The sequence below is a fragment of the Platichthys flesus genome, chromosome 7 (genome assembly GCF_949316205.1).
Source record: "Platichthys flesus chromosome 7, fPlaFle2.1, whole genome shotgun sequence".
NCBI classification, from domain to species: Eukaryota; Metazoa; Chordata; class Actinopteri; order Pleuronectiformes; family Pleuronectidae; genus Platichthys; species Platichthys flesus.
Window position 1 is genome coordinate 10,432,712 of NC_084951.1, and position 18,938 is coordinate 10,451,649.

General features: G+C 42.8%; 2 protein-coding genes across 3 annotated transcripts in view; one reads left to right on the plus strand and one right to left on the minus strand.

Moving 5' to 3' along the window:
* The window catches only part of celsr3 (cadherin, EGF LAG seven-pass G-type receptor 3), a 98,305-nt gene extending 84,399 nt beyond the window's left edge, over positions 1 to 13,906 (plus strand). Inside the window, exons 27-37 of the mRNA XM_062392951.1 lie at positions 1,254 to 1,428; positions 2,235 to 2,347; positions 2,770 to 2,849; positions 3,551 to 3,677; positions 3,908 to 4,027; positions 5,153 to 5,244; positions 5,837 to 5,928; positions 6,221 to 6,394; positions 7,627 to 7,821; positions 8,732 to 9,782; positions 10,143 to 13,906. Of these exons, the coding sequence (XP_062248935.1) occupies positions 1,254 to 1,428; positions 2,235 to 2,347; positions 2,770 to 2,849; positions 3,551 to 3,677; positions 3,908 to 4,027; positions 5,153 to 5,244; positions 5,837 to 5,928; positions 6,221 to 6,394; positions 7,627 to 7,821; positions 8,732 to 9,782; positions 10,143 to 10,170 (2,247 nt within the window). The 3' untranslated portion in view covers positions 10,171 to 13,906. The remainder of the gene's footprint in view (positions 1 to 1,253; positions 1,429 to 2,234; positions 2,348 to 2,769; positions 2,850 to 3,550; positions 3,678 to 3,907; positions 4,028 to 5,152; positions 5,245 to 5,836; positions 5,929 to 6,220; positions 6,395 to 7,626; positions 7,822 to 8,731; positions 9,783 to 10,142) is intronic.
* A 510-nt stretch (positions 13,907 to 14,416) lies between these two features.
* Positions 14,417 to 18,931, minus strand: LOC133957033 (uncharacterized). Of its 2 annotated transcripts, none has more exons than XM_062392456.1 (4): positions 18,665 to 18,931; positions 16,483 to 16,538; positions 16,191 to 16,359; positions 14,417 to 15,214 (listed from the first exon to the last, which is right to left on the minus strand). In XM_062392456.1, the coding sequence occupies exons 1-4, from the start codon at positions 18,867 to 18,869 to the stop codon at positions 14,850 to 14,852; spliced, it is 795 nt and encodes a 264-aa protein (XP_062248440.1). In that variant the 5' UTR covers positions 18,870 to 18,931; the 3' UTR covers positions 14,417 to 14,849. The 2 variants fall into 2 exon arrangements, with proteins under 2 accessions (XP_062248440.1, XP_062248439.1); XM_062392455.1 differs by having other exon boundaries at positions 16,483 to 16,541.
* Between the last annotated feature and the right edge of the window lie 7 nt (positions 18,932 to 18,938).

Genomic DNA, 18,938 nt, shown 5'->3' on the forward strand with positions numbered 1-18,938 from the left:
TGGTGCTGTACTTCAGATCCACTTGAGTTTGAATGGCATCGTCTCAACAGGCCAAACAAAGGGAAGAGACCAAAGGCTGCATTCTGATTAAACCTCTCCAAACAGGCGTCACGGCAGCCTGAGGGTAATTTCACAGAAAGCTTAAATGCTAATTTTCTGCATTATTCACGAGGAAGTTTAGCATTGCTGCCGAAACCAAGCTGCAGAACTTGATTGAGAAAAGCTATTTGGGAGTTTCCTCTGCCCTGACAAAACAGTAATTGTCATTGTCACTCCTGATGACGTGCAGTCAAACCAATTGACTCACCTCAGAATATCAAGTTATAGCAGATTACGGCATCACTTAACACTGACTTGACGTGTCCTCTGGATTGCATCACGACGATGGCAAAAAAGACAAAGTTCTCCTTGTGTATCACACTGTTTCAGCAACATTTCAAAACAACACAAATAACTTAGCAAACATGCACTTAGATGATATTTTATATGGAGGATGGTAACTGCCAAACTCTGAAACTAACACACAAATAAATAGATAATTGAACAAATGCATTCCTCCCAAATAATTTGAATACAAAAATACTAAATATAATACATTTGGTAATTACCAACTCAGTAATTAAAATACCTAAACCTTTTTACATTTATTTTTTTCCGCATGTATTTGTTTCTATATATTTACATTTCAACATTTCAACATTTCTATATTTTCGACATTTATTCATACTTTCTGTGCTTTCTTCTTCTGATTCTGCTTAATGTAAAGCCCCTAATCACAGTTAAACAGGCTCTTGAGTGTTTTTACTGTAATTTTGCAAATTAAAAACATTCATTTGATTTCATATCGTTTGTTTTGTGCATTTCATGGAGATATACTGTAACACGCATAAACTGCCTTAATTAGTGGTGTTGCTAATTAAATCATACATGCCTGTTCCTTCATTGCTGACACCTGCTGTTCACTAATAAAGACGTATTGGTCTCTTGCCGAGACGTCTGCGCTCAACTGTCACAAAATCAATATAAAGGATCAGGTTATTTCTTTCCTCTCACTTTCTTATTTCAAATTTTTTCTTTGACACTTTCCTGCTGCCTCCCTTCACCTTCCTTATTTCCTCCCTGCTTTTTTTTCCATCTTTTTATGACTCCTACTACTTCTATCTTTCTTTCCTTTTCTATCTAAAATTTTCTGCTCCTTCTTTTGCTTTCTTATCCTTCCCTTTCTAAATGCGTTTATTTCTCTCTCCCTCCAGTTTCTGTGTACGGTCGTCGCCATCCTGCTCCATTACTTCTTCATGTCCACGTTTGCCTGGATGTTCGTCGAGGGCCTTCATATCTACCGCATGCAGACTGAGCAGCGCAATATCAACTATGGAGCCATGAGATTCTACTACGCCATTGGCTGGGGCGTGCCCGCCATTATCACAGGTAACACACACACACACACACACACACACACACACACACATGCAAATGTGTCTATGCATCATTATATACTCACAGTCAAGACATCCATGACAACATATATGAAAACATATATATGTATGTATATACAGTATATGCACCAACACATCACACACATTCCCAGTGAGTCTGGCTGTGTAGATAAGGAGTCCTATTGACACTTGTATTAAGCAGGTTTCAGTGACATTTTAATATGGCGATAGCAAAGCGCAGACACACATCCACACACACGCAAGCAATTTCTTCCTTGACACACTCAGTAAGTAATATCTGTCTGCTTTCTTCCCGTCTTTCACACAAACACACACACACACACACACACACACACACACACACACACTGGCAGTATGTTTCTTTCCTCAGGCTTAGAGGTGTGTTTGCCGGTTGTGACTCTCTTACTTTTGCAATTCAATGAATTCAATGAATTCTATATTAATGAATTACTGTTACAACTATGACAGTGTTCAAACAAGGACATACAAGGAAGTGATCATGTACACATTTCCTGACAACCTCAGCCGGCACCTTAATGGAAGTTGGTTAATGGTCTGCTCAACTTTATATTACTTAATCATATAATTAGGACTAATAATTAAAAGTTTAATATCTAACATTCATTCTTTGACATGTTTCCACCACTGTCACTCAGATAATGCCTGTTAGGACTGCTATTATATTGTCAAACCCTTTCTGACTGCTGTCTCTCCGTATAGATCTATAGAGTTGATCTTTTGTCTGATCTGTGTCATGCCTGTGTCTCCTCCCTGCAGGCCTGGCAGTGGGATTGGACCCAGAGGGTTATGGGAACCCAGACTTTTGTTGGATCTCCATCTATGACAAACTCATCTGGAGCTTCGCTGGACCTATTGCCATCGTCATTCTGGTAACTGTCTCCCTGACTGTCTTGATATGCTTCATGTTGTGTCTACAAAAACCTGAGTGAAAATGTTGTGTAATCAGTTATGTGCTTCTTTTTTTTGTTGTTCTTGATTACTACTGGACCATAATTTTAATTGCTCCCCACATCAAGCTAACAAGTTTCCTTTTTTCAGCATCACAGCAGTGCTTAGATAAGTGTGCCAGGTTTTATGATGCTCATGAATAGTTTCAGTGCATTGATGTCATAGTTGAAATTATCATTATTGTTCCTATGTATTGTTTATTTACCTTAATTTATCTTTGCATATGTATATTTTGTCCACATTGATCTTGTTTATCTTTATGCCTTGTGTTTCTAGTGGCACTATTTGATTAGCATACAAGCCTTAAATCGTTGCCTGACTCTATCGATCTGCCTCTTTCTAGGTGAATGGAGGGATTTTCACAACTGTAGCTAAGATGTCTTGTAACCCATCACAGAAGGAGACCAAGAAGCTGCCTGTCATGTGAGTACTTACCTACTGGCGTAAGAGTATGATACAAAGATAGAAATAGTCTGTGGACACCTGCTTTCTTTAGAATTGCAAGAACTGCAAAAAATAAATTCCCTTAGGGTCCCACTCCAGCTGCTTTTACACCTTTCATACTCTTTATCAAAATCTTTTTCTTTGTTCCTCAAAATTGCATATTCAAAAGATTTGTCAGACAAAAAAGGATGGCCCCAAAATCTCGTTACCTTCCTTCCTTTGTGAAAAAGATATATTAGTAAGCTAAAAGCTCACATTCAGGTTATGAGCCTTTTTTCAGCTGCTGAGCCCCACCCACAAGTTGATTGGATTGGTCTCTCTGGTTTGTGACATCACAAAACTGTACATTTCTTTCAGAGTGGCATTTATTTACTGCACCCGCAGGTTATGATCCAGGGTGTTGACTGCCCACATGTTAACCAAACCTGATTTTCACGGGTTGGGGATTCAGCTATTTGGTGTTTGTCTCTCTTTTCCTCACTGCCACATTTCCGTCTCAGCATTCATCCTTTTTTATCTGAGGGCTCTTGTTCCTGCTCGTTCTGACTTTCTGTTGCTTTCTGCAGTCATCCAGCACAGCTCACAGGAAGTGTGTTATATCATCCCGGTAAATCCAAATTTAACCTTGCTCTCCCCCACTGCCCTCTTTGTTTCCCCTGTCTCTCTATCTCTGGATCCAGTGCGACTATCCGTAATGCCATCCTTCTGCTGCTGGTAGCCACCGCCACCTGGCTGTGTGGTCTCATGGCAGTGAACAACAGCATCCTTGCCTTCTACTACATATTTGATGTCCTCTGCCTAGTGCAGGTATGAGCAGTGTATGTTGTAGTCAGGGAAGAAGTAATGTATACAATTTCACAGTTAAAAAAAGCAGTAATTCAAGCAATACTTTTTATTACTGCTTTCACCTAATTTTGTAGTTACTCACTTTATACGTGTAAATGTATTATGATTGGGATGTGCAGGACTTTTTAGTGTAAGGATCTTTTAGATTATAACCTGAAAACCATCTCTCTCTGTCCTTCCACTTCTCCCAGGGTCTGTCGGTGATGCTGGTGTTCACAGTGTTTAACTCAGAGGTGCAGGAGGCCTGGAGTGTCGCCGTTCTTGGTAAGAAGAGTCCTGGAGAAGATCCACCCAGAGCTCCTCAGAACACAGTGAGTCCCACGCACACGCTGGAGCTCGTCTCCTCTCAACCCAAACATCTTCCTGCTGATTTTGTATCTTGACCTGAACTACCTTGTAAACATACCATACAAAAGAATTTAAACGTCACTATTTGCATGTGTAATGATGTTTTAATGAAATTGTCCTATTACCCAATACATCCTTGAGGGTTAAGAGCCTGATGAAGCTTTAAATCAACTCACTACAGGATCCCAAAGGCAGTTAGCATCTTTCTACAGTATAATCTTTTCTGGAGGCCCATTCTCACTGTCCATTATTAGACAGCACAAAAGTCCTTCTGCCCCCAATTCCTCCTTCCGTCCATCCATCTTCCCCGTCCTCCCTCTCTCCTCTCCTTCTGCCTTCAGGGTTCTCTGCTGACCCAGTTAAAACAGAATACCGACCAGTGGAGTCCTGTCCGCTCCTTAACCACGCTCACAGCAAAGTGCCTGCTCAGAGAGAGAGAGTGTGTGTGTGTGTGTAACCCTGCCCTGGTTTCTTTCCTTCTTCTATCTTCTCTATCTGTAGCCTGGATGTGTGTGTGTGTGTGTGTGTTTGCGTGCATTCTTTTAACACAATTTCCCTCCAATGCTCTTCCTACCCATTAGAGAACTTTCCCAAGTGGGACAAATGACTGTACCACATCAACACACACACACTCACTCTGAAGCCATGACCATCTATTAGCGTCATTTTGTATCTGAGTATCTGACTCATACTGTATCATTTCTTATTTATAAAGTGGGCTAATACAGCAGAGAAAGCTTGGGTCATGCCTCCATCTGTTTTTTTTTTCATCAGCTTTCAGCATTACACTGAAATATAATGGGGGTTGTAGTTTTAAAATGCCAACACAAACTATTACTTATACTATAATTATCACCCAGTCATTTTATATAAATACTAATTACATAGAAAACCCCAGTGTCAATAAGATGTCCTTAATGTAGAAATACATGATGAAGGTTTGCCCACGATATAATTGGGATTTTGACTCTTTGAACCGAGCGGTTTGTGATGTTAAAAAAAAGACAATTTTATTTTCTACATAAAACAGAACAAGACTCTTAAAATGGTTTTCCCTCCTATAAATAATCCATGTGTCCCTGTCTCAGAATCCATATCACAATGCATCTCTGTTGGAACAGAGCGGACTGCATCGCATCACCCTGGGCACCTCCACCATCTCCTCTGTCAGCTCCGCCAGGTACAGTATATAACTCACAGAAACACAACAATCTTCAAACAGACACAGGAAGCCATCACAACTTTTTAAGTGGAAAAACCTCCACATAGTAGTTCAAGAGTGAATGGGTTAATACCAACGGCATCAACATGGCAAACTAATATTTTAGTGAATTATGGATCAAAACTCAAATAGAAATCTGTCTGTCAGGTTTCATTGTCTCTCTGTGGCTCTTATTTGAGATGAGAATGCTTCAGGGAGGAAACTCTCTTGCAAATACAAATCATGTCATGTATTTTGTGGGTCAGTGGGGTAAAGATGAAGAAGATTGAATGGAACAATGTGCTTTAGTGTATGTAGAGCAACACTAATATACTCTAAGATGGGCTGATATGGCTCAGTGGCTCTGTATGCGTGTGTGTGTATGTGTATGTGTGTGTGTGAGTGTGCTTTGTGGGTGCATGTTGTAGATATTGTATGTGTGGCTGCTCTTTTTTTTAAATTTGTATCAGCCTGTATTATTACACATAAGACTTACTGTATGAGTGAGTATGTATGCACATGTAGTTTAGTTCATGAGTTCACTCACCACTCTCGTTTTCCCCCCCCTCAGAGAAAATCTTTTAGCTCGTCAGACTCTGGAACAAAACATCGTCCACACCGGAGCGACAGACCTGGATGTAGCCATGTTCCACAGAGACGGAGGTCAGCACTCACACACACACACACACACGCACAAGCACATGCACGCACACATACACACACACACACACAAACACACACACACACACAAACAAACACACTCAGACCCCTTAAGATAGGACATAAAAACACACTTGTGACAAGCACCTCTGCTTCTTTCTTTTAATCTATTGCTATCGCTGACATGAGCAATTTATCATCCTTATCTTTTCCTTTTATAATTCTTTGTCTCCGTCTCACCTTTCACCTGTCCTTCTTCTCTCTCTCTATCCTTCTTCTCCCTCCCTGCTTCCAGGTGAGGACTCAGACTCAGACTCTGACCTCTCCATGGAGGAGGAGCGCAGTCTCTCCATCCCTTCCTCTGAGAGCGAGGACAACGTCCGGCTCCGTGGACGCATCCAGCGCAGATTCAAACGTTCTAATCACAGTGAGCGCCTGCTGACCGAGCCCACCCACAACGGCACCAAAGGTAGATTGGCAATCTCTTAGATATTGCGATGATTTACGTTTTTTTAAGTCAGTAATAGGCACCTGATGAGAGCAGTTGATAAGAACACGCATGTACCTGACAGCAGGAGTCTCCTGCTATAGGAAGATGTCCAATCTTAAATCTCAAATATGACGAAGCATGTGTGGGCGCAATAACAGTGTACACATATATCAAGCGGAAATGCCAGTGCAAGTAGTAATTTATCAATACCTGTTGTTCTTCTATCAAAAATGAAAAGACGTCATTGAGAATATATAATTAATGCACATTGAAGTGTGTAATATTAAATGTCATGTATACACAGGGTCTGTGAAAGGTTTCACTGTGAGAAAAGACCAGACATGGAAATCTATAAATCCATATAAGTAATCAATTCTCAGCTAATCAAGCCATCTGGATGACATGACCTCCTTTTAGAGGGAAATGCTGACTGATGTTGTCAAAATGGGGGAGGACAGGATCCAGATGGTCAGAGCAGGCGAAGTGAAGAGTTAGAACAGAGCAGGCTTCTGACTGAAGGCTCCCAGTTTCCTGTTCATTGTGACAAAGCATGAAACGCTCTCCTCAATTCTGTTGAGCCATCAACTGAGCAAGTGATCATATCGGCATTTTAAACTAATAGAGGGAAGTTTGGTTTTATTCAAGAGGCCATTAGGCTTGTTATTGGCCAAAGTATATGAAAGCATTTCTGACATATTAATTGATTACGGAAGGAATGGAAGTAACAGCCTTAATAAATTTGCCCATCTATTTACCTCACTGAAAAATCTATGATAAAACGTTTTTTATTCATCTGTTGGACTAGATACCTCTCCTCATCAGCTCCTTTTTCTTAAATCACTTTGTACATGCTCAACACATACAGCTCAGCACACACAGTATATGCTGTTTGTCTGCTGACAACTGCTACAGTATTTAATACATGGATCTGTTTGGTGTTAGTTTAGATGCTCAAATATGTTGCAGAATAGTTAATGTAAAATTCAAAAGATGAATCAGGCAAGAGAACATATTGAGAGATAAATTATGTTCAGCTATGACAGCAGATATAGTGAGTTCCCACAATGTCGGCTTTTAATGTCTTTACCTCGACTAAATGAGCTTTTTATGAGAAGTCATTGGTCAATAGTTGTACCTGGTGTGGGAACAGATTTCCTCCTTTTAACTTCCAGTAACCAGAAAGTGGTTTTGTGTGCGTGTGTGTTGGACAGATCTGGATGGAAATGACCTTCTGTCCTATTGGCCAGCTTTGGAAGAGTGTGATACGCACACGCTGCAAAAGTGGGGCTCAGAGCGCCCCCTGGGAGCAGATTACAGCAAGGATGCTGCCAACAACAACCAGCTTGATGGAGCACTGACCAGTGGGGATGAGAATGGCCTCACGCAGCCACACAGGCACCGCAAGGGTTAGAAAAACTCAAAGTCATTAAAATAAATACTCAGAGCACATTGAATTTGAAATTGCTTTAAATATTATTCTACTCTGTAGTTTATCCTTCTTAAATCAGTCATAGGTGCAATAGGTTTAACTGTTTCTGAACGCCCTCCATTTTACCTGGCACCCACTTACTGGGTGTGCAAAACAGAGCATGTGTGTCTGAAGTCAAAGTTAGAATATAATAAGATGGTCAGCATGTCATGACTCACTTTCAACATACATGTGCTAACCGTGCAGGAGTGTGTGTATCCCCCACATAGCTCTCTATTTCTGGAATCAGCAGAGTGGCCTGTCTGCATAAAACATACCTATACAACACAGGCCCTAAAACCGTGGGTGACACTTTTATATATGCTGTGCATTCAGTATGCTCAGAACACATTTAGAACTGGCGTGTGCACACGAAGGTGCACCACACATGCAAAGACACGCACAGAGGGAGTGAGAAAGAAAGACAGGAGATCACACAAGTACCCTGGAAGCTGAAATGGCGGACATTCTAGGAAACTTAATATTGAACAAAAACATACAACCCATGTACACACACACTCGCACACACTCACACAGAAAAAGGAGCTGTCAGCAGGAAACCTCACTTACGATACTGAACGTATTTTAAAAGGAAAACTTCATTTTCAAGTCTCCCTCAGGATTGTCCAGAAAACTCAGATGGTATTATGATTCATCAAATATAAACAGTGAATGTAGACAGACATACAAATGTCATTAATTACTCCAAAACACATCTGTGTCCTACCCCTCTTCATCCGTGATGGTTATAGAATAGCATAACTTTTTTATGAATTCAATATTCTTGTTCATTTTATTCCACTTGTGCTCTTTACTCTTTTTCTCATGTTCATATTGTCTTCTTCCAGGCATCCTGAAGAATCGTATGGGCTGTCCCCCAACACTCCAGGGTCTGTCAACAATGGGCCGAGTCCCCAGTGAGCTCAACTGGTACAGAACCTCTACTCTGGGCCATCGAGGTGTTCCTGCTGCCTCCTATGGTCGCATGTACTCTGCCACAGGTGCCGGAGGAGGGACAGGCTCTTTGTCCCAGCCAGCCTCTCGCTACTCCTCCAGGGAGCACCTGGACTCACTTGCCCGAAGGCAGCTGTCCAGGGATCCACTCGGCAGGCAGACGGTTGGGGGGTCGAGGGACCGACTGGACTCCAGGGGCTCCAGAGACAACCTGGATCTCTTACCCAGGAGGAGGGAGCTGGGACTGGGGCAGGGACCAGCATTAGGGGGCTTGGGGCTCGATCACCAGCGAGTCTCATCATCCAGGGAAAATTTGTCAGGATCCAGGGACAGACTGGACAACCACCACGCAGGCAGTGTCCACGCCTCAAGGGAGGACTTGAGTGGAAACGGGGGAGCTGGAATGGAGGGATACCTCAGCGGGTCGAGGTCGCAGCTGAACACGCTGACCCGGCGGCAGGCCTCATCCCGGGAGCACCTGGCCGGGTCGGCTATGAGCAGTAGGTCGAGGGAGGAGCTGGACACCAATGGAGGCGGAGCCTCAGCTCAGCCGTGTCGGGAGTGGCTTCGCACTCTGCCTCCCCGTCAGCCCTCACACCCCGACCAGCCTCCCTCTGCCTCCCCCCCTCCCCCGATCTCCGAGGAGCCCCCACACGAGCAGCTCCCCCATGCCAGGGGCCGGCTGGACTCAGCTCCTCCATGTAGGTATCAAGGTCAGACTGTGCCCCAGGTCGCGAGTTCAAATATCACCCCTCTGAGTCGACCGCAATCGAGTGAACACCTGGATATTCTGTCCTCCATCCTGGCGTCCTTCGGTTCCACCGTCCTCCCTCCGTCCCCCGCGGCCCCTAACCCCGGACCCAATGGCTCTGCCCACGGACACTCCCCCTCTCCTCCCCAGTCTGCCACCTCCCACAGCATATCTGAAGTCTCCCCAGACTCTGAGTAAGTTTGTATTGAAATAAATCAACCTCGACTCACCCTCCATCTGTCCCCCTCTATTTTACATCTGTCTGTAACTGAACTTTGATCCTCTGTAAACACCCTTTTAAATTTTAGTTTCCTATGTATGCTCCCCTTTCCTCTATGTTTAGATTTCCTCTTCCGCAGCATCATTTCCAGTATCCAACTATTTACCTCTTCCAGCACCATCTCCCTCCTCTCCCGTTGTCCCCATGCCTTTAGGAGCTCATTTCCATTTTGCTGTGATATTTGCTCTGTCCTCATTGTGTGGAGGTGAATTTACAGTCAGTAGAAGAGTCGCTGTGTGAACTTACTGAGTCATTTTCCTTCTCTTCACCTCAGAGCCAACAGAAGTGAAGGACAGTCTTGATGACAGCCTCCATATCCCTTTATGCATTGCCACTGAGCTCGGCTCACCAGGGACAAGTTCAAAGGTCATGGATGGTCCTGACCTCCTGGGGTTCATTGAGACATCGGAGGACGGGAAACAAGCTAAAGACAGAGGAGACAGCGATGGATAGAAAGACAGAGAGGATAAGAGGACGTTTGTAGGCAGATTGGACAAAGGTTTTGGAGTCATTCTGCCTACAGTGATCTCTGACGTTTCTTTGGACGATGAGTCAACCACCTGTACTACCTGAAACTGTCACAAATTCCTCAGATCTCAAACACAAACTTCAGCCTATTCCAGACAAGATCGGTCTAAAGGGGAAAAAAAAGAAAAGACTGTAAATAACATTTTTTATACATTTTGTATCTTTTTCATTGGAGATGAAGACAAAATCTCTTGTGATGTTTTCTTTTTTTTTAAATGATTGTGTCCATGTGAGGTTGTGATTGAGGTCAGTGCGAGTGCAGTCTTGTTTGTGGCTGAGGGAGCGATTTCCCCCTTGAAGAAAAAAAAAAAAGAAGCAGAAAACCCCCCAAATGTCCCCCCCGAAAACACATTTCCTCAGAAACCTTTCCTCAAACACGTCAACTTTGTGTACAGCGTCAGGGGCCCGGCAATAGTATCTGATGAGATTATCTAAACCACGAAATGTGGTTGGAGGGAAAATATCAGGTTGTGAGAAGTGATTGTAAATAGAGGAAGGGATTATAATACGAGAGTAGATTTGATGGAATGAGATGGGCAGAAGAAGGTAAATCAACACGTGAAGGTTCAGAGTTGTAAAGGTGTCAACGTGTCCGCTCTTTCACAAGGTTGTGCTGTTTTGTGATCCACTGTATATGAATGTGACCTCTTCATCTGTCGGTGCGTGTTTGTGCCTGGTGCTGTCTGAAGCAGACCATATCAGTCGACTGATATCACAACAACATATCTCTGGTGTTCTGGGGACCTGGCGGGTGAAGGGAGATATCTCTCTGCCTCTCTGCATGAGGCTGTATCACGTAACCAACCATTTAAGGTGTCTTTGCATTTGGATGCACCGCGACTCAGCCTGCCTCAGGAGACGCCGCAGGCCCCGTCAGATCTCTCCAGCAGCATCCAGGAGACTTATTTATAGAAGCTTCTCGAGCAGAGGTTCTGTGCAAATCCAAGCCAAAGGGACAACTGCTTACATCAACCATCCTAAATTGTTTCTGTGATGAAGCTGAAACTGTGCAGGGTGTGAACGTTATGGATGTAATTCACAGTTTGGTTTTAATCTTGATTTCCTTTTTTGTTTCTTATTAATTGTACCATTGAAACATCTAAAGTCTAAAGTCAACCTGTAGGAGAGCAGCTAAGAGGGAAGATATTATGAATCGCAGTGTTTGGAAACCTGCAGTACATATCCAGCTTGATATCAACCTGTAACAGTGTTAGCTCGCGTCTCTAGCACATGACTGCCATCCCAGACTGTTTTTGGCTGAATACGGCTGCTGTGAATTTACTTCAGAATATCTTTAATATATGACACATTTCTCAGAATATAGGCACAGGCTTGATTTCTGTAGAATTAGAGCTAATTCTGCTCTCCTCCAACATTAGATGTCGTCAATGAAGAGATCCCCAGCAGAACACATTCATACAGATTTGCTCTCGTTGTTTAGGGCGGTGCACAAAGATCTGGTTTCATGATCTGACAGCTCCTGCAGCTCGGCACAGTTTGCAGTGAGGAGAGGAGAGGAGAGGATAGAGGAGAGGAGAGAGGAAAGGAGAGGAGAGGAGATGTCAGTTATGTAAGAGCTAAAAGCCTCTTAAGTGGTTTTGAGATGCAGGTCTCTCCACCTGCAGCTGCTCCAGCTGTTGGAGCGAGCATGGAGAACATGCCGGAAGGTAACATTACACAGGCATTTGTAAGCAAAAGGAGACAGGCAGGCAGACCTCGCCAGTCTTGGGAGGGATTGAAGGATTGTGAATAATGTGAAAATATTTTCATGAAAGACGAAAATGCAGTGGGTGGGGAAAAATTCAAGGAAAATGTGGTTTTGGCTCTGTCAGGTTGTGTCGCCTGTGTCTAAACGACGTTGTGTCGGTCAAAAAATACTTAAAAGCACTAATGCAACAAGAGAGGAAGTGAATATAAAACATTGGGATAAAATAGAAAAATACATTAGGTCAGAAGCCATCACTGTGTCCAAAACGTTACCGCAGAGAGGAGGGTGTGGACGTTACTCATCACAGAGGAATAAAACAAACACACACATCTCACACACTGACCATATTGTCATTCCTATTCCTCCGGGATGTGACAAATGACTCTTCTTGCGCCTGTGTTATTGCCAAGTGCTCCTGCAGGGGAATAAAGCCAACTAGTCCTTTAAAAGAGCAGCACACCTAAAATACACTTCTACATTCATTCCATCTCTTACTCTTTCGTTTCCTTTTAGTTTTTTGAAAGATCCATTTTTTTTCCCAACAGACAAAACCTTTAACTTGTACAGACATGAGATTTATTTTATCTATCGATAATTTATTTACATTGTATTGATTATTTATGTTGCCATTTTGTACGAGAGGCGGTTGTTGAAGAATTAATTGTAATTTATTTTGTTCAGATGTTCCTTTTGTTTACATTTAATGTTTCTCCGGATCTGGATTGTGAGGACAAGAAAAGAGGAGAATGTGAAAATTAAATGTGTCTGTTTACACACAGATTCACAAACCAGTGGCGATATAAGATCCTCCCTGAGCTTTCAAACATTGGCCTTAACATCGGAAAATAAAAGTTTATTAAAGCAACACTATGCAACTTTTTTACTCTACAATAGCAGCTTCAAAATGTTTTTTATGACTCGCAGAATGGAGCTGCTTTCACTCCCACTCCACATCGTGATTTATGCTACTTTGGTGATCAGGTACGATCTCCTGCGAGAGGTTCCAAGTGACTTCTTTACACCGACATTAGCATGTTTACGTGTGTTGGGACGACACAGGCAGTGCTCGATAAGCTTCGTTTATTTTCTAGATGAAAACCACATAATTGCTCAGACGCGTGCCTGCAGGGGGCGCTGTTTGCTTAGTGAAAGCTGCACAGTGTTGCTTTAAATTGGTCACCTTCAACAAAGCTCAGGAGAGTGAGTTCTGGTGCGAACGTGTTTTTCACTGCAGAGATCTTGACATGTGACAGCAGGGAGATTAACAGGGAACTAATGAAGTTAATTAGTGGGCGGAGCATCTGTAATGGCTGCTGTTAGAAACGCCTGTTGGTCCTCTCTAGACTGAATGTCAACACGTTTGTACTGACAGATCCACTCTGGGTGTAAATGGTGCCGTTTTATCCCAAATCTAACCTTTTTTCTTCCTCTTCACTTTCATGGATCCAAGGCTGAAGCTTCACGAGCACAAATTCCAATTAGTTACCTGCTTTCACACACGTCAGGCAGTGAACACTGCATCTTCAGGTTAATATAGTTTGGACCAATAGGATTCACACAGGTGGGGGAGACACAGAGACCGAGCTGAGACAAGCTGGTTGTGATGTGCTCTGAAATAGAGAAAGTGACAGAAGAAAGAAACAGAGCGAGAGCACAGCGGGGAGAGGAGGAGGAGGAGGGATGGAAGATTGTCTTTGTTGACTTGTGTGTTCTTTATGGGATGTCGCAATCCTGCCATCTCCTTGCCGATGGCAGGAAACAGCTGTACCCTGTGGCCGCAGAAAAATGTTGGACATTAAAAAAAAAACGCTTATTCCAAAGACTGTATGTTTGTATTCTTCCTGAGTGAGTGTGTGTTTGTGTTCCGTTTGATATTCATGAGAGCAGACGTTTTGGAGGCTGAAAAGAAGATGAGAGAAAACTTCCCGACTGGGAGACATGTTTTTCTGGAGGGCTCCCCATTGGACTGGTTTTGACTCTAAACACATCCTGTCACGTTCAGAGGTGCAGAGACGTTCAGCTGTCACTGATGACAAGCAAAGAGTCGGTCCAAGTTAGAGGCACCCAGCGCAGACTGAACATCATCCGGCCTGAAACATCAAAACCATTAAGCATGAAGTTAAGAGTCGATGGGCTCAGCTTAGCTCAGTATGAGGACTGAAAGTAGGTGAGAATAGCAAATAGGGCTTGCATCAACTCCAAAGCTCAATCATAGATATAACTGCCTCTAAAACCCCTTATTGTCTATGCTAAGGTAGGCTAACACAACTAGAAAACAAAACATATCACAACATGCCTCTGGTATAACAATGAAATATTCACCAATCACACATTTTATTGTTCAAGTAATTCTGGCCGGATGATTCTCCACTAATGTTCATAGTCTGTATTCGGATTAAACTTTGTAACAAATGCTGATTTATTTACAAAGCAAGAAAACAGTTAGTAGTAAAGTATATAAGTAAACATTCTCATGGTAGCATGCACAAGAAGCCTCATTAGAAAAAGTGCTATGTTCATACTTTTGAGTAATGGGAAAACCCAAGGTATCGTACTTTCATTTTCAAGTAGCAGTACTTCTACTTGAGTAGATTCATTCTCATTCATTTAAGAGTGATTTTATCTTATATTTGTAAAATCAGATAATTTAAAGAATCTTCTGTTTGCATTCAAGTACAAAAACAATGAACATTATAAAAATTGTTAATTCATATATAGACAAAACAATTAATCTATTAAATCAGTTCATCCAGTCGGATCAGATCTTTTGTCCTCCTCATCGCTGCCGCTGCAGGAAGACGGCGGCACCTCCTCTCCCATCCTTTTTAACTTGGCCTTGTAGTACGCCTTCTTCATCCTGAAGGCCTTCTCCTTCTGCCGTGCCGCTCTCCTCTTCTCCCTCACCAGCTCCTGCTCCCACGCCAGCACCTTCATCCTGTTCTCCCACTCCAGGAGCTTCATCTGCTGCTGCTGCTGCTCCAGAGCCTCCGCCCTCTGGTGGTGCTCCAGCCTCGACAGCTCCGCGGAGTCGTGCTTCACCGAGCGATGGGTGGCCTCCTCGGTCTCACTGCCTGACATCTGGAGACGCTGGCTGATGAGCCTGGAGGTGCCTGAGAGGTCAGATTCGAAGAAGGTCAGTGAGGGGAGCTTGAAGCCCCTGATGGTTCAAAAATATATTGTTTAAAAAAGGGGTTTTACTGATGAATGAAGATAAGTTCCTCAGTACAATAGACTAATATTTATCAATCCATTTAGATGAGCATATAAAGCTCATGATTTCTGCAGTGGTTAGCACGGCCACCTCACAGCATCAAGGTTCCTGGTTTAAATTCTGGTTCAGCCACGGTTTTGATGTTTTAGTTTATTTAAGAGCGTTGTCTTCACGTTTGAAAGCAGGACAGATGTTTTAATGCTATCACTCCAAAACAATGAGCTTTCAATCAAATAGCTCCCGCCTGTGCTTGGATTTCCTGTGCTCCAGCTTCTCCTCACACCCGAAACATCAGCTCTCTGATAACAATAGGGAAGTGAACCCATAGGTTTTGTTTCTTCTCCCTGGTTGCAAGCTGGGGTTTGATAAATTGCTGAATTTAAAATGTGGGTATGAATGGCAATACACAGTGATATACTGGTGACCTGCCTCTTGCCTAATGTCAGCTCGGATTGGCTCCAGCTCACCCATTATTCTCAAAACAATAATGAGTGGATGGAGTTAACACACTGGCAGGAATTTCTACAAACTGGTGTGAAGATGACTTCCCCAAGTCACAAAATCAATATGACTTAAATTTATATTCCAATAAGAATTAGATGTATAATGTTTTTTCACAGAATGTTGAGTCTGAAGCTTTATTCCTTCTTCCAGACTCTGAACACTTGGATGTTTTACCACTTACTCACATTTCAGCTTTTTCCTCTGATTGACCAGCCAATAAAAAATACTGCAGAGCTGAACTCTTTACAGTTTCTTGATCTGTCTTAATCAGGTGGAATATCACATGTTCATTCATAGGTCTGGACCCACATCCGATGAGTGTTTCTGGGCAGTAATAGTGGAGCAGCTGGCACAGCTTCATGTGTGGGTACCTGGTGCTGTGAAGTAGGCGGAGGGGAATTTCCCATCCTGCAGCTCTGCATTGTGGGACGTGGAGTTGTTTGTGGGGCCGTGATGCAGATGGGACCAGTCGCTGCCTGTCACTCTGTCCAACGTGTCCCGCTGGGGGCAGATGGTCACGTGCTCCTTGGTGTCCTCAGTCTGAGAGGAGGGGAACGAGCTGATTTGAGTGGTCGTGTCATGCTGGTGTCGTGTTTGTCATTTCAAACTGCAAACGTGTCTAAAATAAATGTTACATAGAACCATCACTTTTAAAATATTTACCAGACTGATGCTGCCGGTCACCTGCCCCGCGGCGTTTATCATCATCATCACATTTCCTGCTAACGAGGAGAAAGGGAGAGACTGCAGATTAATACATTTCAGGAAAATGAACAGAGAGCGCCTCCTTCTGGTGGAGCCTGGTAAAACATCATCTTCACACAAACACACGTTTCCAACGCATCTTCCTATTCATGGCAGCACTTTACTATCAGTGTTTACAACACACTCTGCATCAGTACTACTGCTCAGACTTTATATGTCATGACGAATGACTGCATATAAGATAAGTGCACGTGAAGCAGACGTGGGTATATTGTTGGAGTATAAATATTCATTTTAACAATGAAAAAGTCCTAAGTAATTTGAGTTGATCCGAGTACTAAGAAATCCTACAGATGATCACTGTGATGATTAATTCAAGCACTATTTCATCACTTCTCAAAATGTAACTGTGTAACAAACTGGAAACTCTTAAGTTTAACAATGGATTTACTATATGAATGAACTCTGCTCCCCTTCATATTTATTTGAGGGTGCATATGTTTGCGGTTGAATATTAGTTTATGAAGTTAATAATATTACAAAAGTTGGGTATTTGACAGGTTTAAACTTAATCTTGGGTCAGCAAATAAACCTAAACACACAATAATTACATCATTGTGACTATTTGTGGTACATTGTGTTATTACTGCATCAGAGTTGTTTGGACTATAGTTTCTGACAAAAGTGGTGTTTTTAAATGTATCATATCACAGAAGTTAGGCTTATTATTATGAATTTATAATTGGGATTATTATGAATCACAAACTGTTACATTACAACAAGTGCACAGTCCTGCTCACCATTATTGTCCCCCCTTCATTTTTTGCATAACCTATACAATATCTTCAGAAATAAATGGAAATGTACCAAATTGATATCATCAGGATCTTTTAATTGGAGGTCCAAAGTAATTTAACAAAGAAAACTGTTGTAAAATCTCTTAATACATTTTCTGATTTCATGATTCCTGTGATACGATCAAGGCCTCAGTACCAGATGCAGCAAAGCAGCCCCACATAATTACAGATCCTCCACCATGCCTAACTGTTGGTAGGGTGTTCTGTTCCTTGTAGGCTTCATTGTGCCATCTGTAAACAAACTGTTGGTGTGCATTGCCAAAAAACTCTATTTTCGTTTCATCTGTCCACAGCACATTTTCCAAGAAAGACTGCGGTTTGTCCAGGTACTCTTTGGCAAAGATCAGTCGTTACTTTTTAAGTCTTTTCCTCAGCAATGGTGTCTTCCTTGGCCTTTGCCCATAAAGCCCTGGTTGGTTTAGTGTGCGGTGTATTGTACTTGTTGAAACCATGACCCCAGACTGTTCCAGTTTGGCCTACAGGTCTTTGGATGTTTGACTTGGTGTTTTTTCCAACATTCGCACCAACCTTTGAAGACTTCTCTCATCAATTGTTCTCTCCCCCCCCACGTCCAGGGAGGTTCTTGACAGTTCCATCCTTGGCAAACTTCTTAATAACATTACGCACTGTTGAAACAGGGATACCAAGGTCTTTGGAGATGGCCTTATACCCTTTGGAGGTCTTGTGTATGCTAATAATAGCCCTTATGATGAACTCAGACAGCTACTTTGTCTTCACCATTGTGACAAAGGAACAGGGAATGACAGGTGGCTTTTTAAAACACACAAGTCATCATTCATTGTCTAATTCATGTCAAATGGGCACAGACAATTAATCACGGGTGATTCTCATTTGGGATTTACCACAGATGAGTCATAATGTGCTTCCATACTGATTTACAGCAAAGGGTGCCAAGATCAGGCAAGCTTTGAGTTCTCTATTTCCCCCCTATTGTTTATTGTTTTAAATTGTTGTTTATCATTTACTCTTTTGTATCAAACACGACTTCTCTATAGAAAAAAGTTGTTTCACTTGATTCATTTTTTTCAGGAGATATTCCACATTATGTACTTAAACTTCTTGAGTGCCAATAATGGTGAGCAGGACTGTATGATTTTTGTCGTGCAGGAATCGAACACATTTACATAACATGCACACAAACCAGCTGAGGAAACACCGATCATTACCTGATCACTACCACATGCACTCAGAGGTGCACGTGTCTGGTGCTGTTAATCTGTATTAGTAGTTTTGATGAGGGAATCGAACGCAGCGGTTTTTACCTTCCACGAGTTTGCGCACCGCCGCTTTGTGACCAGCTCCTCCTGCGTGGCTGGTGAGCGCAGCCTCGCCCATGGTCTGCAGCTTGATGGATTTGCAGCAGGCTCTGCACCGGGCGAAGTGGATGTCCTGGGCGTCTTTCACCAGCCAGTCCTGGTAAATGTGCTTATCGAGCCACGAGTCCTGGAACTTGCATTTCCCAGGCATCGTTCAGCCGTGAAGCGAGCAGCACCGCTACCTGACTGCCTGCTGACGACCAGCCAGCCCGCTGCGACG